The sequence below is a fragment of the Trachymyrmex cornetzi genome, unplaced genomic scaffold (assembly GCF_001594075.2).
Source record: "Trachymyrmex cornetzi isolate Tcor2-1 unplaced genomic scaffold, Tcor1.1 scaffold156, whole genome shotgun sequence".
In the NCBI taxonomy this organism is placed as follows: Eukaryota; Metazoa; Arthropoda; class Insecta; order Hymenoptera; family Formicidae; genus Trachymyrmex; species Trachymyrmex cornetzi.
In genome coordinates this window covers 2142177-2164673 of record NW_017296157.1, presented here as the reverse complement: position 1 = coordinate 2164673, position 22497 = coordinate 2142177, and the positions used below count along the sequence as shown (strand labels likewise).

The window sequence follows — 22497 nt, the reverse complement described above, 5'->3', positions numbered from 1 at the left end:
TTAAAAATATAAAATTCCAAGTTGTTACGCTTTCGCACATTTCGAGAAAGGATAAACAACACCTACATGTATTATTATATATTCCATTTTCTCAAAACTTTTATTCGTCTCTACGTAAGTGAATTAAAATTATGAAGAATTTATGTGCAAATTATTGTTAAATATTCTATTTTCATCCGTTTAGACCTTACGTTCTATTGGAGCAAGGTCCTTAAACACGCAAACAGAATCCTATCCTTGGGAGACGAGTATATCTATACTATTTGCACGTCCCATAAAAATAGAGAGACAGGCAAGTATCAACCGTCGCGACGCCAGGTACATGGTATTTTTTTTTCCTCTCTTCACCCTTGTAAGGTCTTCTTTGTAGAATTTTCCGTGAATGTCAGCGGATTCACGGCCGTTGCTGCCGCAGGAGGTGCGTAGATAGCGTACGAGGTACCCGTTAGAACGCACCCACGGGGTCGCGTGCTCGCCGAGCCCATCCTCTCACCTCGCACGTCCCCGTGTGCCCGTCTCGGTCGCGCCGGTCGCGCGGCGGCTGTCAGTCAGTTCGCGTCGCGCGCTCCAGCGAGTGGGTCGTAAATTCGAGTGCGAGAGCGTGTGCGGCAAACACGTAACGTCATAACACGCGCGGGCGGATAAGAGTAAAAGTAACGAGATATTTTCGCACTGCTGCCGCTGCGTGACAGATCAAAACAGTGCGGTTAACGGCGATCCGGCGACGTGGCCGTAATCGGTATGTACTCGTCGTATTTACGCCCGATTTTGCAGGGTTAGTAAAAATCATCTTTCAAACGTGTTTTAAACTGTTTAAAGTATATTTAATTGTTTTTTAAATATTTTTTTAACATTTTTTTTTATAATACTATTTATTAAGCATCTAATAAAGCATGCATGATGCGTCAAAAACATGTTTAAAAAAACACTGTTTTGTTCTTTAAAAAAAAAACATTATCTTTTGTCAACCCTGATTTTGTTATTATTCTTAACTCTTCGGTGCTCAAAATAATTACGTAGGGATCTTAAGCATAATGAATAATGCTTCAAAAAGTTTTGACATTTTAGCAATTAGTTTCAATGGTCTACATAATTATTTTGATGGTCCAACAAAATTTTTAGATCTGCATTTAACTGAATTTTTTAATATTTTAGTCCAAAATTGTCCTTTTTGTAAAATTAATTTCAAAATTAAAATAACGTAACTCATAAATATCAAAACATGAATATTACGTGAAAAAAACGAATATTTTACTAAATTATCTAAAAATAGCTATATCTACAGATCTAAAAATAATCTTGTTAGACCATTAAAATAATAACGTAGAACGCTCAAGCTAGTTGCTAGAATGTCTAAATTTTTTGCAACATTACTTATTAATTTTCTACGTAATTATTTTGATGCTCCAACAAAGTTATTTCCAGATCTATATGAAGTTAAATTTTTAGCTACTTTAACAAAATCGATTTTTCCATGATGAGTGTATCTTAATAATAATAATCCAAATTTGCAAGTGTAACATAAAGAACATTGAATTGTTTAACATTTTTGTCCAAGAGATTTGTAATTGAATGGGTCAAGTAGATCCATCATCAGCTCTGGGGAGTTAATATTGATAGATTGATAATTATGTCACTTAAGCATGATCATTGTGATGTCATGTTCGTGAGAATTGTTTCTATTATATTTCTTTTGGAAAGTCCCTTGAAGGTCCTCTGCCACGTGCAAAGGATTCCAGGGTAACACTTACAGGATCCTCATTGCTTACGGGAACTATGCGTAAACATGTTTAAAGAACCGTTACTATTCGTGGTACATTCGAAAGTATTTAGATTGTAATTGCTTGCAGGAACTCCGAAGCTATTTAAAGACTCGTCGGCGGTTTAAAAGCGCTTTATCTTGTACGAGAGAATCGCGAAAATATTTCGAGAATCTTCATTATTTACGAATATTTTCTGAGAATATTTGAAAGATCGTCAAATTCCTCGAAAGATTTAAAGCTTGGTAGAAAATCTTTGCCTTTCGCGAGAGATTCTACAATCAAAGTTGCAAATACTTGGCATATTTTTTTCATAGTGAGATGACCACGTCGTATATTCTGATCGTTAACACGTGTGCCACATATGATATATGCTTTCGGTCTCGTACATTAATATCACGTATGTGCAACGTTTATCAACAGCAATTGATAGCCAAGCTTTAACGATTTAAAAGTTCTAGACATTTTCAAGGCAAAGCAAAGTTCTAAACATTTCTAGGTAAAAAGCTCTAGGCATTTTCAAAATTTGGTTTATCAACAACTTAGTAGAGAAATTAAGCGGAAAAATATTAATTGCACTGTAACAAGAAATGTGTTTTATTCTTGTCCCCATTTTTTAAACACTTAAAGATGTTTTAGTTTTAGACTTTTTAAATAGACAAAATGTAAAATTGATCAAACTTATTTTATACTTTATTGTAGTTTTATTAATGAATGAGAGAGATTTATATTAAAATTCTTCGAAATGTATAATACACACACACAATGTTATCCCACAACTGTCATATTTTCAGGGTAAATTCTAAGAAAAAATTCTCTCCGTGTATACGTGTTTGGATCTAAAACACTATGCGTTTTAAATCCAAACACGTAGTGTTTCGTCTATTGAAAAAGTTTTAATATCTTAAAATTAAACAATTTTAATATCTTAAAATTAAATGTTTTTTTTTTTTAGTGTAGTTTTCCATTTAGGGCACAATCAAAGTCTCACTACTAATATAATACTTTGAAACATTTAGTTGACCAATCAGAAAACAAAAGAAAGAATTTTACTAATAGATCAATCAAAGAATACTTCAAAGCATTTATAGCATCATGTTGACCGTTATCCTTAGTTCTTGACAGCGAACGTGTTGATAATATCCAACGGAGCGGACGAAAACCGATGCGCCGTCATGAGCACAAATTCCGTATTTATCGGAGCAACCTTGACCGATCATGTTGCCGATAAACATTGCCTTTGGAGGACCTTCGCTCACCATGTATTCTCGACTGGTGAAAAATGTCATTTTTACGTCGCAAATCCCCAAAATATCTCATTTGAAACGCTTCATTGACGCGTACAATTTCCAATTTCTTTATAAAGCGGAGACGTAAAACGTAAAAGAGCCATATGTGAATAATTCGTTAAGTATTAACTATATAAGTAATATAAGGATAATTCACTCTGGATTTTTACGGTTAACAGTTTGCAATTTGTCTCTTTGTCGAATGAGATGCGAAAAAACAATAAGGCCAAGGTACATATGGAACTAAAAGAAATATAAAGGATTTACTTTTAAAGTGAATGCAAGAGATATTCACAATGGAAATTTTTACTAAAAATTTATATTTGCAGAAAATAAACATTGATTATCAATATTACAATTATTGTTAATTATCAAATTAATACGTTTCGTCTTAATACAAACAAAACAGCTTCGCGAAAATCGTGCTTATGATCTTATATATACAATTAGAAACTTTTCTTGCTATACTTTTTATATGTCCAAATAAAACAATTTATAATGTACATTTATAATGTACAATTTCATTTTTACTTATTATTAAGGTAATATATAACACATTTCAATTATTACATATCTTTTTAGATAAAATCATTTGAGAAATTTATTTTACAATCTATTTTATTTACTAATAAATTACTAATTAATGTTTACTTTCTAAAAGTAAATTTTTTTTTTAAAAGATCTCACTTGTACGAATACTTTCTCTGCATTCACTGTGTATACATACACTTGCTACATATGTAACATATTTTTTGTGCGAATATTATGAAAGAGGCGTGATCACCGTTGATCATTCTGATTATCGCGGCGCCGGATATCACAGATGTGCTTAATCGGTCATTCCCGATGATTATCATCATTAAGGTCCCTCATTCGAAAACGGCGCAATGTCGGACGCGTCGTCAAACTGTCGGCGACGCAGTTAAAATTTTTTAAACTTACGCAAGACTTACCGAGGACACAAATACTTCCGCGTGCTTGTCTTAATCATAAAACTGATATTATGCCTTCACTATCGTCTAATTATATCACTATTTATAAACGTGCAATGCCATTATACATATATATTATATCTATATAACGCACATTTTAGATAGATTAAATTCAAGCCATAAGGACTTTTAAAACGAGTATAAAGATAAACAAGTTTTGTCCATTTAAATTGAGTATTAAATTAAGTATGGAACAGGAGATAATCAGTACTAAATATATAATGAGACATTCAGTCTTAAAATACTTTGCTTAATGATAGCCACGCCTCCGTTGCTGAGACGTAATTATCGCGGATGTTATGCGTATCTAATGTCTTATACGTGCCGACTCTTTCGCAACTTGCAAATTGTGCGAGCAGCTGAACGGGTTCTCGCCATAAATTATTAAGAGGAAGCACCGGAAGAGCCACCGGGAGAAAGCACTTCTGTGGACCCGATTCTATCTCACAACCTGTCGAAGTCTCGTGAAATTATAGTTCATTACGTCAAGTCGATACGCGCGACATGAGGAGATGAAGAGATGTTGGCCGCACCCATTGCGAATGAGATCGTCACGGAAAATCGATCGCACATCCTAAGGCAAAATTGGTATTTCCACAAACTTGACTGAATTTTTTGTCAAAGTGGAAATTATGCATGCGTAAACCCACGTGTCTCGTGTATCAAAGGTAGTGGAACAGGTGAAAAATATAATTCGCGTGGGCGCAAGAGAAATATTTTGCGTATAATTTTTTACGTAAAGTTTTTGTCTATATAAATTCTCCGATGCCTTTATTGTTGATAAAAATTTCTTGAATTACAGCTCTTCTCCAGATTTTTAACTTTCAATTAAATATTTTAATAATGTGGCTTTAAACAAGAATTGCTCTGATAATTATTCCATTTAAAGTTAAAACTCCGATTTTTTTTTTCTGGTTTTTTTTATATTATATATCTAAATATAATATTATATATCGCTTCCTCATTTCAAAAGTGAATTCAAAGAATTGAGTTACTTAGAAAAAGAGAAGAACTATTTTTCAATTTGACAGAAAATGATTGACTACCCTTACAGAAAACTTATGCTTATCGATTTATTAGTAAAAGACGATAATTAATTACTTATTTGGAGTACTAAAAGCCCTGAACAACATACTGTTTTTAATACTTAAAATAAAATAATTAATTACTGTCTCTCAGTATTAAATTGTTTATAATATTCCTTTAGTAGATATTAAATTTCTATAAGAATAATCAAATTAATAATATTGACAAAAAGAATATATTTTTAGCATCATTAAATGTCATTTTTGTTTCACAAATCATTCTTTTTTAATTGTGACGATTTGGATAATTTTTTTTAGATACCACCCTTTTTGTGAGTTGTAATGATTTTGACAATTTTTTATGAAGTTAAGTTAGTTTATCTTTGATGATGGAATAATACTTATACCCAAAACTCATTCATGATACTCGAATAACGCGAAAATCACGTTTTTTAAATTATGTTTCTTTTGAAGTAAGAGAGCATGAACGTTAAATATTTGTATGTTAAATATTTATTGAAGTCGTGACTGAATTTATTTTCTTAATCCGCGTACTCATAGCTTTCCTACATCGAACTCTCCTCCTGTGGCCGGAGAAAATCGAAAGTAGAAGGAATTCTCAGAGAAATAATCAGGATATTCACAGCATATCCACCACGTCGTAAAGTTTATGTTGTTAAGTATACGATACTCCAGTGGAAACGACTTTAGACTGTAGAAATTATAAATCGCTCTGTCACGACCGCTGCGTCGTAGTGCCAATTATATCCACAGCTCGAGATACAGACTTTAAAAACAAGCTGTACCGATTATTGTGGGTTATGTAAACGGAAATAAGCCAGATTTACGATCTCTTCTGGAACGCTCTCACGTCTTTTTGAATTGCAGATTTCAGTCAATCTCGACAGACAGCGGACGTGAAATGGGACTATTAGACTTCGTTTCAAATATATCTTTATCACTGATCTTCGATAAAATAACGTCGAAATAAAGTTGCTTAGAAAATCGATAGGATAATAAAATCTGTTTTACGTTCTGAAATCTCCTCAATTTCCAGTCATATATTTTTAGTCGAGCAAATCTGTTCCGAACTGGAATTCGCATAGGTAAATCCGGATAAATTGGACATAAATTAATAAAAATTATCGAATTGTATAAAAGATTGAGGTGTCGCATAGTGCATTCAATCAAATAAATACAAAAACCAATAAAGATAAACAAAGATTCTCGAAATAACTAGAATGCATAAAACAGAGACAATTGGAAATTAGTACTGTAAACTGTGCAGTATTTCAGTTTAATTATTTTATTATTAACTGTGTGCATTTCAAAAAATTTTTTAATCAATCATACTTGGACGTTTACATTTAAAAGTGATCTATGTACATGTTTCGAACTTTTTAGCCATTTTTAGCAAGTAAATTTAAATAATGCACCAATATTGTACACTGGGAAAAATGTTTTGTTCTATGAAACCAAAATTTTGCTGTAACAATAAAAATTTGATTTAAATATATTGAATAAAAATTTTTAGTCAAAATATACCGAAAAAAATTAATTTTATATGAACTAAATCGTTTAGTTGGTGCAAACAAATATTTTTGTTATTTATAAAGTAGAGAAATTATTTTGCAAAAGCAACTAAATTTTTTGTTATATAAACAACTTTACTGTTAAAAAATGCCTCAACTAAATAGTTTTGCTGAAGGCACTAAATTTGTTTTTCTAATGTATGTTTTATATGTTTAATTAAAATTAAAATTATCTACGCGATCTTAGTTGCCTTAGTTTTACCCTACTCGCGGGAAAAAGAATACAAAGCAATCTGTGCATCTTTTTATTTCGCACGTTAAAATTTAAAATAAAAAAAAGACGATATTTATGGTAAAGTATAATCTTTCCGAGCAATCTATAAATAAGAACTAGATACATTTCCATTTCGCGATGGGAAGATATCCTCGCGCCTCGTAACAGTCGTAACTGGACGGTGGAAATAAATCGCGAGTGCATAGACAATTATCGCTCTGTGCCGAAGAGAAAATGCGTGCTTTTATGCGCCGGGTGTTTGAACGTTAAATTGGCCGTTTCGGGGACGACTCCGATAAAACGGAGGCAAGAGGCCATGAGACGAGAATCACGTTGGAAGCAATTGCGGGATAATCTTCGCGAGGAGCATAACTTTCTGAAACACGATGCAACTGAGGCTCGCAATTTTTTCCTTTCGCGCTCATCTTACTTGCCGCGGCGATTACTCTTATTACAATTAGCCGCGGAGAAAACTCGTTTGAACTTCGTACCGTAAAAAATGCTTAGGTAGAATTGTTATGATCACATTCACGCCGCGTTTATGCAAATGTACTTTTCTTCGGCCCATTGTTGTAGGCGATGTTACGCGTGTCTCATTGAATGAAACAAGCGGATGCGTCGTGACGATGGAATGCGTATATATTCGTATATACTACAATCTTGATCAAAATATTAGACATTTGTATTTTTTCCATTTATCTGGAATTTTTTTATCTACGTTGTTACCTGTTGGTTACCGGACTTGTACATAAATTTAAAAGATTCTTGAAATAAAAGATAATTTACAGCATCAGTAAATAAATCGGTTTTATGAACTATAAATCTTTTTTGAATAATTTTTGAACTAAACCTTTAAATAATAGTTTATAAGGTACCTATAATATTTTTAGCCAAGGCTGTATAGATGAACAACTCACTACAGATGAATATACATTGTGAAAATGTCAACCTTTACTTATGAATAATCAGATGTGAGCAAAGTATTGGATGGATATAATCGATGTTCAATCCATAGACATAATAAGAATAGACTGCGCATTCCTATTGTTATTATCGGTTTAGACCGAGTGAGATAACTTGAATATGGCTCTTTCTCTCTCTTCCTAAAGTATCAAATTTAAGAGAAACGCTGATAAAGTTGAAACATATACTAATATATTCATTTCTTTCTAGCGAAGCATAAAAACTAAAATCAGAGAATGCGCAGCAGTGTTATCGTTTATGATTGCAAATTTTTGTTTTAATATGATTCAGTATAAATTTTTTAAATGAGCTGTTAATTTTATATTGTATTTAACTTAAACATTGAGAATGATCCAATAGTGGTTGAAACGTTTGTATAACAAACTTATGGTTTAGTAATTTTTAGCATTAAGATCCAGCTTGGCTTGTAGCCCTTAATTTATTTTTTATTTTATAAATTTTTCATGTAAAAGTTTATAGCTATCAATAAGATATCTATTAATCAATGCAGCAGTAGTGACAAATAATAATTAAAAAAGTATTAAAAATATCTTATTTTTAATACTTAAATAATTTATATAAATATACTTAAATTATATATATATTTATTCACACACACAGACACAAATAACTATATTTATATATGTACTTAAATAATTTCTATCAATAATTAATTTTCTTATTGATTTAATATTATTTAGAACCATTTATTTAGAATCAATGAAATTGAATTTTATAAGTTCTGCTTTCGTTCAACTCTTCTACATTTTCTTACGGTTAAAATGTTCAACTCTTCTACGTTTTCTTACTACTAAAATGTATAAAAAATACGATACGAAGATGTTAAGTTTCCCACATGCATTAACGAAGTTCTCTGTTTCTATTTCTATCTTCCTCTTTTCCTAGAATTGTTTTAATAATTAAGTCTTTTCCGCACTGCAAAGGGCTGATCCCTCCAAACAAATTCGGTCAGCTGGGAGCTCGGCTTTGTGTTCTTTTTCCCCGCCGCGCCGCGACGCAAATGCAAGTAGATTGAGTAACCATCGCCGACAATTGCCGTTCCCCCCGTACTGGTGGTGTCGTGCGAGAAATATTAATACCTTCCACTTCCTTCCGGAGAACACCCGGCGTGGGTCCCCCTATATGGCACACCGAATCCGAGTCGAAACTCGTTTACGTAGCCGCATGTACACGTAAACACACGCGATCTAAACAACGCTGCCGTCGACAAACCGAGGGCGAAAACCCAAACACTTTTTGAACGCGTGCGGTTGAACGCGTGCGAGAGGGTACAATTAGCGGCTATACATGTATTCTTTCGCCGCAACGAGTTACATACAATACCTCGGTGGATGGATGCTCCGCGAAATTGCTTACGGTCTATATACGGTGATAAGGTGGTTTCGTTTTAGCGAAGAGGAGAAACGTCGAACTGTGTGCAAATCACGACGCAAAGCTGATTTTCCTTGACTCTCGACGGGCACAGTTTGCTTCTTTCTCACGTCTAAATGTGTTCGTTAGGTGACCCGATTCTTTCACCTAGCAGCTTTCGCAGATTAAAATGATGATTTTCGTATAGTCCTCACCGCGATAATGCAAGAATACTTATCGTGGCGATCGCCTTGTAAATATATATCGGCTAGATGATCAGCAGATCGGATTGTGACTTACATATCTCATTGTTTTAAATGCGCATACAATCAGCCTTTTTAGAAATGAGTTTCTAAAGTTACAAAAATGTAATTTTTAATCTTTTCCTTAATCGTATTTTATTTCATTTTTAACTCCACAGTAATTAAACGAAGAAGAAAGAAATGAAAAGATTTAAGAATATTGCGCCATTGTGGTTGATATATCGTTAATTTTTCTTCGTTGCAATATTAAAATTTTAAAAGAGCTAGATATATAGATATATTACTGCGTTGATAGAAAAGTGACACCTTTCAAAATTAGCAACTTCTTACTTTTTAGTAGAGCATTTTTTTAATTCTGAATTAAACAATGTTTCAATTGAAATAGTAAATATACGTAACACACTTCATTTTCTTTCTATGTTATACTTTCATGTATGTGTTCTTTAAAATTATGTCATGAGTTTTCAAAATTTGATCGCTGCAACTCTAATGCTAATTTTTTACTTGTATCACCTTTATCAATGCAGCGATATTTATATGCCAATGTTCCCGAAGAAGTTAAAGGGGTACGGGAAAAATAGTGCGAAATCAGGCTTTTTGTCTGTCGCAGTGAAATGACTAAAGCGGCACGTGTGCTCTTTTACAATCCTGTTGTCCTGTTACCTACATGCACCTCGGCTTAGTATTAGTTTCAGCAGCTTTGCATATGAATGGTAAAAGAATCATTCTATAAGATTTGCGCGAACAACGTTGTTCCGTTATTCTCTTCGTATCGTCTTTTCGAGCTTCTAACGAGATTTTACTGATTAATGAAATTTACTCGATTTTGATAATTTTCTTTTGTAATTTGTAATTTATGACAGAATTCTATGTATAATTTTATATACTATAAAATGAAAAATATTTGAAAAGTCAGAATATATACGTATATATGGAATACATGCATATGAAACTGTAAATTAAATTGTATCTTAAGTTATGACATAAAACATAAATCATAGATTTGCCTGAAATTTTAAATACTTAATGCTTAATGAATAAGAAATGTTTAATTATACATTGAAATAAATAAATATAACATATTAATACATCGTCATACACATATCGATGTAAAATTATTTTAAATATTTTGTAAAAAATCATGACAATATGACGAATATAACGCTGCAAATGTTTATTATTACTTTATTTTTTCCACTTGCGCGTGGCATTCGAAGAAACGCCATCAACAATCGAAATCAAGGGCGGAAGCTGTTAACGATAACCACGGTCCTTCAACATTGGTCGTGATGTTCAAGCATCATCGTAAATTAATGTTTTCATTTACTTATCAGACAGAGCTCGATACGATGCCTCTTTCGTGAACCTGATAATCATCGTTTTCCATAACTATTTATATAGCGAGACTGTTTCTGACGCATAAATTTTACATTGACAGGTCTTTTATCTCTTTAATCCCTCAATGAATGCACAGGATACTAATTTTATATAAAAAAACAATAAAAATTGTTACATTTTTGTGAGAATTTTGTTATGATGCTTACAATTCTCACATTCGAATAATAAAGAACAGATAGTTTTGTACAGACTTCATCTCGTTTTCACTTTTACATCTTCGGCGAAAATCTTGTGAAGCACGTTAGTGAAAAGGTGAAAAATTATGTATTGACGGAAGGGTTAAGTTACACAGTACCTCCTTAAAAGATTACATCTATACAAACACGGAAAAGACGGTTTTGTTGTAATATCTAAAAATTTAACTAGACACAGATCTGAATTTTATTGAACAAAATAATTATATAGGACACTCAAACTGGTTGCTACAATAGTGAAACTTTTTGCAGTATTGCTTATCATGCTTGAAATTCTTACGTAATTATTTTGATAATTTAACAAAATTAATTTTATATACAATAATCCTTCAAAACTAGCTAAATTTTTAGATATTTTAGGATAATCGTACTTTTTATGCACATGATAAAGATTTTGCATAATTTGTTTAAGCTGCGTTAAATAGCTTAACAATCTTTTTCTCTCTCTCTTTCTTGTAAATCAATTTTCTGTAAAGATAATTATAATCCTTCCTCAATATCTGTGCTTGATGTATCAACCAGTAAGAGATATTTTCTCTATTATTTCTTTCATGTTGCAAGACCTACATGAAACTCGACAGGATTTTCTCGTGTGAATAGCGGAAACAAATTGCGTATTTAGGGATTAGAACGGCTTTCCCAGGATTGTAGGTATCTCTCGCGTTACATCGCAAGACAGATAACTAATTCCATGTCATTAGTATACGCTTGATGGTTGATCTCAGCGCGATTAACATGCGTTTCCCATGCGTAATACTTGATTTTCGTCATGTTTATATATTCTTTATAGTGATTATGATAGACGACCGCTTGTGTAGCGGTGAACGCCTGCATGCCGGATGGAAAACCGCTGCAATTACTAGTCATCATCTCTGAGATCAGCCGGAAGCGGTGGCTCTATCCGATTTTACACGAGTCCGTGGAAACGTATGGCAATCATTTCGCAAAAGCCCGGCAGTCGCGATCGCAATTGTAATTGAATCCCGTTGGCGCACGGCCAAGTAAGAACGATATCTCAGTGAAATCATCGATGACGATGACGACAGGAAGCCGCCCACGGCTTTCGATTCTTCCCCGAGCTTCTTCGAGCGCAATTAATACGAAAGTGGAGAAGTGGTGCTTTGTTGGTCGTTTCGAGAAAACCCTTACAGAAATCTAATAGATAATCTGACTAATACTGAAAGACAATAATTACTTGCTTATTTTTAATATTAAACCACTGTTGTTTAATACAAAACAGCACTCCAAATAAATAATTAATTATACTGTTTTTCAGTAATAAATGGCCAGTGTTAGATTTCTGTAGACTCGTGGAACAAACATTACTAAAAATTAATTGATTATAATATAATACGAACGTGATTCTTTAGTAATTTAATACTACAAGGAAAGAATAGTTTTTGCTAAAATATATAAAAATTTAACTAGGTACTGACCTGAAAATAATTTTATTGGATAATTTTATTAAGTGTAGATGACAATGTTGTAATAAATTTTAACGTTTTATCAACCAGTTTGAGCGTCCTACATAAATTATTTTGATCCAAACAAAATTATATTTTCAGATCTGTATCGCTCAATTTTTAGATACTTCAACAAAACCGTATACAGATTAATTATATACATAACGAATAATTTAATGATACGAGTAATTTAATAATAGAGAAAAGCGAAATTTTATGACACATCATGAAAATTAATAAATTAAAGACTGCGATGCTAGAGAAGAATGCGAAAATTGTGAACAAACAGCTGTAATAATTTCAAGAATTAATTTAGATGATTAATTTAGATGCCGATGAAATTACAAGCTCATAGGTCAATCCGCTAATTACATCATAATTTGTCATCGTTTTTCAAGTGAAAGACTTACAATTGTTAATATACTAAGTAGCTCATTCAGTGTTAGATGCTTGGAATCTCTTTCCTTGGATTCTCTATTTAACTGTAACCATAAGCCGCCGTTAATCAAGTTTACGTATACGTATGTGTTTCAGGTGATTACTAACGGTCTCAAGTGCGACTCGGACGACGTCGACGGTTTCACAAACGGTGAGTCACTTGAAGTAATTCTTTCTATCTTCCCGTCGCTGCATTTTTTCTTCCCCATTCATTCCATCGTAATGAGACGCAATCAACGATGACGACCGTACGAGACTAGATTCATTCGATACACTCAGCGGGGTACCTTAGTTTCATTGACGAAATCCCACATAAAAGAGTCCGTCAATGAGACAATTTAGGACTGTATGAAAGTTTTTCGACCTTATCTTTCAAATTTTAATCTATATTAATAGATCTAGAGGGTTGAGTCTATTTTTGAAAACATCTTTTTTTACAACTTTTCTTTGGATAAGATTTGCAATTCATTATTTCATTGTATCCTTGCCTCAAAATATGACATTTTCAACGCCATTATAGTGGCTTTCCTGTTCTGTAAAAGTTAATAAAAAAGATACTGTTATTTTAATCACTACAAATTTATCTGAAAGATCTTTATTTATCAACAACTTGCATTAAATAATTATTAAGAATTTTAATAAAAATTAAAATTTATTTGGATTAGGAATAAATGCGAGTAAAGTGCGAATTATCTTTAACTTACTTGTTAATATGCAGCTAGTAATGTTTTTAATGACGAATGATAAGTAATGAAGTTTTGTTTTTAGACTTCTGTGGTTGCTTTTATTTAGTCACTTAGTCTAAACGATAACTTTCACAATTTAACATACATAGTTTATCGCCGACTCTACACTATTTTTACATTAGTGTTAAGTACTTCGTGAAACTAATGTTTCCCCTGTCTTTCTTTCTAGAAGTAGTCTTAATAGCGTACGAAATGCATGAACTACATACATAAAAAAATACACGCGATTTTATTTAGAGGAGAAACGTGACATTCATGTATTACTAATTATTGTTCTAATTGAATTCTAATGTTCGGGACGTTTTGCACTTCTGGAAATTTACAGCTCCTGGTTTTTATAACTCTGGCTATAATTTACAGTGCGGTTTTCCACTCGTAAATCAAGCGTGCCATATATTGGCGTATTTATTACCGCTTATGAGACACGTGTGTATCTAATTGTGTGTGTGTGTGTGTGTCGCGTTCGATATGTTATTTTCATAAAAACCATAGCTATTTTCATCGATAATTGCGCCGCTCGCAATATTTGCTCGCGGATTTATTCTTTATTTGCAAATATGTTTATCCCATTCTTGAAGATTAAAGGATCTTATTTTTAACAAACACATATTTATCTCTTTTTTGAATTTCAATTTCAATTTCAATTCGTTTAATTTAAAATCAAATTTCTATTTTTCTGCAGAATTAAATATATAACTATTATTCTTTTACTGTATGATAAGGTAAAAACAATTCAAATATTTAAAAAAGTATTGCAAATATTAGAACTCGGAATCATTTGTTTTATTTATTTGTTTCTAACATTATCGCATAAGAAAAATATCAAAAATATAGATATCTATGTCTTTGTTTCATAATTTATGATAATATCAATTATCTTTTTATAACATCTTAATATTTAATTTTGTTATAATAAAAAAAGTATTAAAAAAAATTACTTATCAAGCTTTCAAAAAAAAATGTCTCTTCGATTGTAATCACTGCTCCAGAAACCGCAAAGTCAAATGTGTTACAAACAGATGCGTGTTAATGCTGCTAATCTGTCTACAAATTATCCTGTCGTACTTCTAACCTCCTGAAATTATTTAAGGCACAAAGCTCGACAGGGAGTAATTCACGCTTTTATACAAGATATTCTATAAAGATCCTAACAATATTTAAGAGTAGATTCCTGAGATCATTTTGAGATGAAAATCCGAATATCAAAATGTCAAGGCTATAATAGTTTTTGAATTATATAAATATATAAAGTGAGCAAATCATACTACCTAAAGTTCGCAGATTCAGGTGTGATTAGCGTGATACAACACAGAAGTCACTTGTATATAGTACCTGGATTTCCCGGATAAGTAACATAGAACAGAAGCGACGGTTGATGATTCTCGAGATGCCATGAGGTAGAAAGAATGTTTTCTCTCGTGACGTAACATATCACTTGTCCTTGTCCTCGGCGAGATTGCGACGGCCCTGACTTTGCTCTTCGGTCACTATCATCCCGAGCGAGTGCCAGCGGACGAGCACCGCGTGCGCCTGCAACGACGCGACGACGATGATCCGGCCGCATTTTCTCACGCTACTTCAGCTGCTCCTTGCCAGTGCAATGATCTCCCTTCCGCGGCCGCACATCTGCCTGAAAATTACGTCCCGAGCTGGCTTACGCACGTCTCATCCTCTTCTTCCCGCCTCGCTTCTCCGCACACGACTCGTTAATTTGAGATCCGCCACGTCATGTCCTCTCTCATGCAGGTCCCCGGCTCCTCTCTCGGCCTCGAGATTAATCCCTTCGGACACACTTTGTCCGAAATTTGAATGACCCCGCACCGTATAATTTTCTTATCGTATATCGTGTTCATTTATTACCGATAAACTTCATTTAATTTTCGAGCAATATGAGTTGCTTAGATAATTTTTCCCCTGATTTTTCGTGATTTGAATACATAACGATGTTATTACACTTATTATTTATAATTCGAAAGTTGAGATTTAACTAAGATTAAACAAATTATGACACTAATAAGGGACGAAGGAATGTGTTATTAATTTATTTTATAACAAAATAAAAATAATTAACGCGGGGACACTTTAAAGTTGACATAATGATTATTCACAAATAGTCTGACGAATGAAAGATAAAGATAGAAGAAGTAAATATCTGAACAAAAGCAACTATTATTTTATTTTATGACAAAATTAAATAATGGCTTTTACTTAGATATATTTTTTCTACCTTTATCTTTCATTTGTCAAAGTCTTTTTACGGACTTATTATGTTCCTTTTTTTTTTTACAATTATTGTGTCAACTTTAAAGACGCCTGCGTTAATTCGCAACGCTTCTATTGTTGTAAATTCGTTTCCTACGCAGTTTTTATTTTACTTGGAAATCAATTGCGTGTAGCGATGATAAAGTTAGGTAAGCTCGGCGGTGAAAGTAGGAAGGAGGAAGTGAATAGGGATACAACGGAATATCGCAGATCCGTATCGCGTCGCAGATTATTAGATCATTATGTCATCTTTGATTTAATCCGCGGTCAGACTACGTAATAAAGCCGTAAGGCGATCAAAAGCATAAGTGACCGCGTTGCTTATGATGAGCCTAATAATCTTCATCCACCAGGATTCAAGGATAACAATAATTATCGCTGCAATGTACGATACGCTGATAGTTTCGTAATTAGATTTTAATTGCTAATGAATAATTAGCGATTATACCGTAACCGCGATTATGACTTTAATTGTTACGACTTTGACCACTGTGCGGTTTCACTCGAGTTTAAAGCCTCCACAAAATACGCGATTAAACCGAGCTCATTTAACGAGAGGAGATAATTTTTTTTAATAAGCTAATAAGAACTTGTTTGATGGCTCTGCAGCGTCGTTTATTATCATGTATTTTCCATGCTTATGATTGCATTATTTTTCCCCTCACAAGTTTTTTTTACAATCTAAATTTTGCCATGTAATCGCGATTGAAGATAACGAAAGGTTATCGTTTATCTGCCCGTTTTATGAATTTATTGCGAGGAGTTTCAATACGATATTTAATTATCAAACTATCTAACAAAGGTAAAACATTGGGAGATTTTTTTATACGGGACAATTTCGAGAACTTATCAATACAACAAGCATGTTAATAATTTGGTCACTTGCATTACATTAATTTAGTCCATACTAAAAGCTGTACATGAAATTAGTTAAGTTAAATGCATATAAATATTTTAAACGGTTTAAGTGCTTAATAATAACATTGCCATGTTATTTAACAGAATATACATTTATTATTTTATATTGTCAAAGTTGATTTATTATCCTACATTTAGATTCGCAGGATTTATAAATTCTGTGTAATGCGAATTCACCATACACGGAAAGAACGATTGCAATGAAGTATTTATTAAAATTTAGCTACATACAGATCTAAAAATAACTTTCATGTGCCATCAAAATAATTATATAGGAATCTCAAACATAATAAGCAATGATGTAAAAAGTTTTGACATTCTAGCAACTAATTTAATCGTTCTGCATATTTTGATAGTTTGAGAAAATTATTTTCAGATCTGTATCTCTAGCTAAATTTTTTAATACTTCAGCGAAACTGTTCTTTTCATGTAAAATTAGGAAGAACAGAGTTGATAGAGAGATACGATAAATGCTTCAAATGATTAAATGTTCAGTATGAGATACTGTCATGTTATTTAATAGAATATTTATTATTTCATTATCAAAGTTAATTATATTATGCTACTGCATTTAGATTCTTTATATAAAGCAGTCTTTAATGTGTACTAACCCATTGTAAAGTGAAATCACGATAAAATTAGAATGGACAGAGATACTCAGATAAAATTTTACAGTCCTTTATGGGCCAGTCTCACCAACTTTGATTAACTAGAATGACCGATTAAATTTCAGTATTGCCAACTGCAAAACAGAAAGCATAATTTGCTGGCATGGTGAAAGTACTAAGAACTATTTAATAATTATTATTGTTGCTGCACGTGTGTGTGATATCAAAGTACATAAAATTAATTATTTTAATGCCATGTGTCGTTCTTTACAGCTGCCAGAAAGTTATGTTTTTAGTTTTGCAGTTGTCAGTATTGAAATTTAATCGATCAAGTTAGTTGAAGTTAGTGAGATTGGTTCTATAGCTTTGTAATTCTCCGATAGTTTGCGTTAAACTATCCGAGATTGCCGTGCCATCGAGATCGAAAGTGAGAGTTACTGTTTTTGCTTATCGAGAGATCGAGGAAAGTGTCGTTGTAGAGGATATATTTCGCGGCTGTAAACTTTCGATTCGGATCTCGCAAACGTTATTATCTTGTGCACATCCGTACATGTTCCCTCGACGTTTCGCTTCGAGGTAAGCGACCACGGTTGATGTTACCGCATGAGGCTGTAAAATACGCTTCGCTCCGCACGCGATTAACGACGCGTCGTGCCTCGTCGGACGTCCCGGGCGCGAAATTCACTTTCCGCTCGTAAAATCCAACAATCCGGATCCGGTCCGGATCCTCTCGCGACGACAATAAGGGCCGCCCACGTCGAGAGAGCGCTTTACTGACTGGCCCGCTACGACGTCAGATCTTTGAATCGAATAGAACTGAATCAGAAATGCTCGATCGGACTTTTCGAAATGCCTGTTCTTGTGAGACTTTGTTATTTATCGTAAAACAATATAATTGCCTGGAAAAATTCTACTTTGACTGGATATTTTCTTCGAGTTTTTTAAATCACAGCTCATTTATCGGAACGGTAAATAATTGGGACGTTTAACAATTACATGATTTTGTCTTGAGCGACATCTACAATAAGGATTTAAAACGTAAAACTTAAGTTTTCAGTTTTAAGTCGTAAGAAATTGACCAATTAGTTGATTATTCTTCTCCCATTCGATTGTGGTTGGTCAATTTCTTACGAACTTAAAGCTCATAAGATTTACATCTCATTGACGCCATTTTTAGATTTTCTTCCGAAATTGTATTGTTCTCATTTTCTGAGATCATCATATTTCCATGTTTCTACATCCCCGAAATCTTTTGAGGGAGACCCTTGAGATTTTATTCTGAGTCTTTTTGATTCGCGAATCCTTCGATTATATCCTTTTTGTATATTTCATCGAAAGATTCTACTATAAAATATACAAATTTATGTGTATAGGCATTTCTATTTACTGTAGAAAAAATGATTCTTGAATTCCGAGAAACATCGAAATAAAGATATCGATTATGCCTCTATTATTACTTGATGCACGTAACGTAAGATTAAAGGATTTTGAGTAAATATCCTGGCAATATATTTATTTGAAATCTTTAAATTGTGATTATGCAGCACGTGTTGTGCAACGTCATTTAGTCGAATCGAAACGTAATCACGTGTAGTAATAAAAGAATTATATCACCGTGTGACTTTACGCGCGCGGTAGATTGAAATTCAATCATTTCTGTTGAAGTGCAATAAAGTGATAAACATGACACGTGCGCTCTTATATAATCGTGTTATCCTGTTACCTGCATGCACTTTCTTCAGCTTTGTATTATCAGTCTCTTTTCAATTCTGTGTATGAATGGGCAATAAAAGAACACTCGACAGAATACGATATATATGCCGTCTTTCACGACTTTCCTTAAGGCATCATTTTTCAATCCGAATCCTCGGGATTTCGATAAAGTTTGTAAAAATTCAGATTTAATAAGTAGACATTAATTTATTTTGACTGCACGTTATAGTGTGAACAATTAATTAATTATCCAAGCAACAGAATCACGTCTAAAATACGTTTAATAATCGTCAGAAATCGTTAGCATATAAACTGATAAATAAACGTCATAAAAACTATTTAAAAACATTATAAAAATATTTAACGTTATTAATATCTATTTTAAACATAAATTGTTCGTTTGGATATTTTATTAATAGTTGTATTGTAAAATAAAAATTTAATTACTTTATATCGATAATATCGTTATTTCTTAAAAAGATATAAATAAGTAAGATGAATAAGTAAATAAGATATAAAAAATAAATAAGACATTAATATATGATATTGATTTTCTCTACTCACGTAAGAAAAATCTTATCGGTGGTTAAAGTAAAGGGAAAAGTTGCATTAATCGTGAATTTAATTTACGATCAAGTCGTAGAAATTTTTATTTCTAAAGGCATATATCGGCTTATCTCTCGTGGGGTCAGTACTTCCGTATATACATAAGTATTAAGTTAACTTATGTTGCAATCTCTTGTAAATTGAATCGGGATCAGTGATTATTTTCTATGCGAGGCTGACGATGCACGACGTGCGTAAGTAGGTGATCGCGTAACGGGCTTCCGATTCCGATTGTCATGCATAACGTCATCTTTCTGTACATCATGCTTCGATAAACTTAAACCAAACACTATTTGATGAAAATACACGAAATACCAGGTAGAATTAAAACATCGTAAATAAAAATTGACGTCCAATATTAATTTACGTATAAAGCAACATATGATATGGAATAATCAATCAACGTTTTATTAAATAAACTACACTGTGTGCTTTCTAGCGGGAACATAAAGTTTTCACAAAAGTGACACACTCATTTTTTCAACCAAAAACTCGTTACGTTTTTGATTAAAAGTATTAATGTAGACTATTAATGTAAACTCGACGATGCAACAAAGTACTGCAGCTGCAGTAATGAAGTAATTAGCAATTTTGTTCTATTGAGAAAGTTCTTACAACGTGTGATTTGAATATCTTTTGACATTGAAGAAAGATTAAAAAATGAAATATACTTTCCGTCATTCATCATTCAATGATTACGTGCGCTCGTATCTAATTGTTAGCTCGAGTACTCGCTTATCTTGGTGCTGTACTTATCTACGCTAATGATGCGTTGCATACTATATGTACTTATAAAGTATTGCCGCCGGCTTATCTTGTGCTTTCAAAAATTCGGATCAATGCACCGCCGCGGTAAGTCAATGACTCTGCGAATAAACAAACAAAGCAGGCGCATCCGCCTGTGAATAATCGGCTTAAGGATGTTTTCCCTGACAGTATCCTATTTTTTCAATAAGCGGAAAGAGCGTTTTCTCCTCTGTACGCGTAGTGTTTTATTCTATGACGACTTTTTTTGTTAAATTCAATGGAAGAGCGAACTTAACGATAAAATTATTTTATTTATACATTTAATTTGAGTTTTTTATCGTACATTTTCTAATTTGAGGTCACTTGATTAAATATCGTGACCTCTTCCTGTCACCGGGTTTCCATAAAATCGCGTATGCAGTTCACGTATGCGGTGCACGCGAACGAAACATTCGCTCACTTTCGCGGCCTCGTTTCGTGACTCGATCGAACATTTCATCGGGCGGCTCAAAATAAATTTGCTCGTTTTTCCATTATATTAATATATGTGACGCGAGATGCTTTCATTATTATTTCGAACTCGCGATTTGTATAAGGAATTTACAAGTAAATTGCGATCCTCTAATTCATTGCACATATGTAGGTATTTCTATCAATCTTTAAAATGTAAAAAGTTATTAATATTTCATTTACATATAAATATTTTAAAGCTAATAATAATATAACATTATAACGCTAATGCAATATTATGATTTTGTTATTATTAACTAATGTTAATAATAATGTTTTGTCGATACAAACGAATAAATTTCGAAAATCAATTTAAATACGTCAATTGAATGGCGTCATTTTAGCTTTTCAACTTGACTGGGAATTTCACAACGTTATCGTGACAGGCACACGGAAATGACATGCTGCATCAATCTAATAGGACCGTGATAAATAATCTTGAATAAACGATGATAAGCAACGGACGACAAATGTATTATTATCAGAAAGCGAACCTCTTGAGCGCGTACCAACGAAAATCGTGACGTGGAACCCTCAGCGAACAAAATATCGTTGCATGATTCTTTAGTATGAAGCTACGATTTCGAAACGATTCGATTTTTATCTGGAAACGCGTTGCGTCTTCTCCGGCAAAGGGAACGGAAGTAGAACGAACGATTGGTCACGCAAGACGAACGTCATGTCCTTGTAATCATTTTGTCCAGTTCTTTTTTTATAATTTTATCACATCCTTTTCATCCGTATTGAACTAACAAGTATCTTTTAAAACTGTAACGAGAATACAACAAACAAAAGCCCTAAACGATCAAGTTGAATCTTTAGTGCTTAAATAATTCAGTGTGAATTTATGTACTCATATTCAATCCTGCAAACTGCGCGCCAAATTTAATTTTTATTTTCTGAAACGCAATCCTAATAGAACTAGAGTAGTAATATCATAAATTAAATTTACAAGCAACTTAATAATATTGATGCTCATAGATATCTTAGAAAGATCTTCATAATCTGATGCTGATAAACATCTTCATTAAAACCTATAATTTTCTTCAAAACCTATAATTTTATCCCAAAAACTTCCACAGCTGATATTTCGGATCTTCTGTATTTTTGATCTGTAATCCATGTTCAACAATATTGGAAATTGATTACGTTTTATGGCAGCCTTGCTAAGCTCTCCTTTATTTATCGTCTGTATTTGATATTATTATATATTGACGCCGAGAAAGTTGTCCGATTGTTAATCGTATCTTAGATCTAAGCGACTCGTCGTGTCTCTCGCGTGCCTTTCGAATGTAGATCTAACGAAAGAGGGTTAAAACGCTCGACCCGGTTCATTCGCAACGGAAACACACCGTTTGTTTCACCTTGAGCCACGACTATTCCATTTGCGCGGCCCCTTGATCCCATTAACGCGACTATATCCGC

The 22497-nt window shown here is 33.0% G+C and overlaps 1 protein-coding gene across 2 annotated transcripts in view; it reads left to right on the top strand.

Moving 5' to 3' along the window:
* Positions 1 to 22497, top strand: part of LOC108758369 (uncharacterized) — a 67261-nt gene that overhangs the window by 38695 nt on the left and 6069 nt on the right. For both annotated transcript variants that reach the window (XM_018503277.1, XM_018503276.1), the window contains exon 6: positions 13059 to 13113. In XM_018503277.1, coding sequence (XP_018358779.1) covers positions 13059 to 13113 — 55 coding nt within the window. The remainder of the gene's footprint in view (positions 1 to 13058; positions 13114 to 22497) is intronic.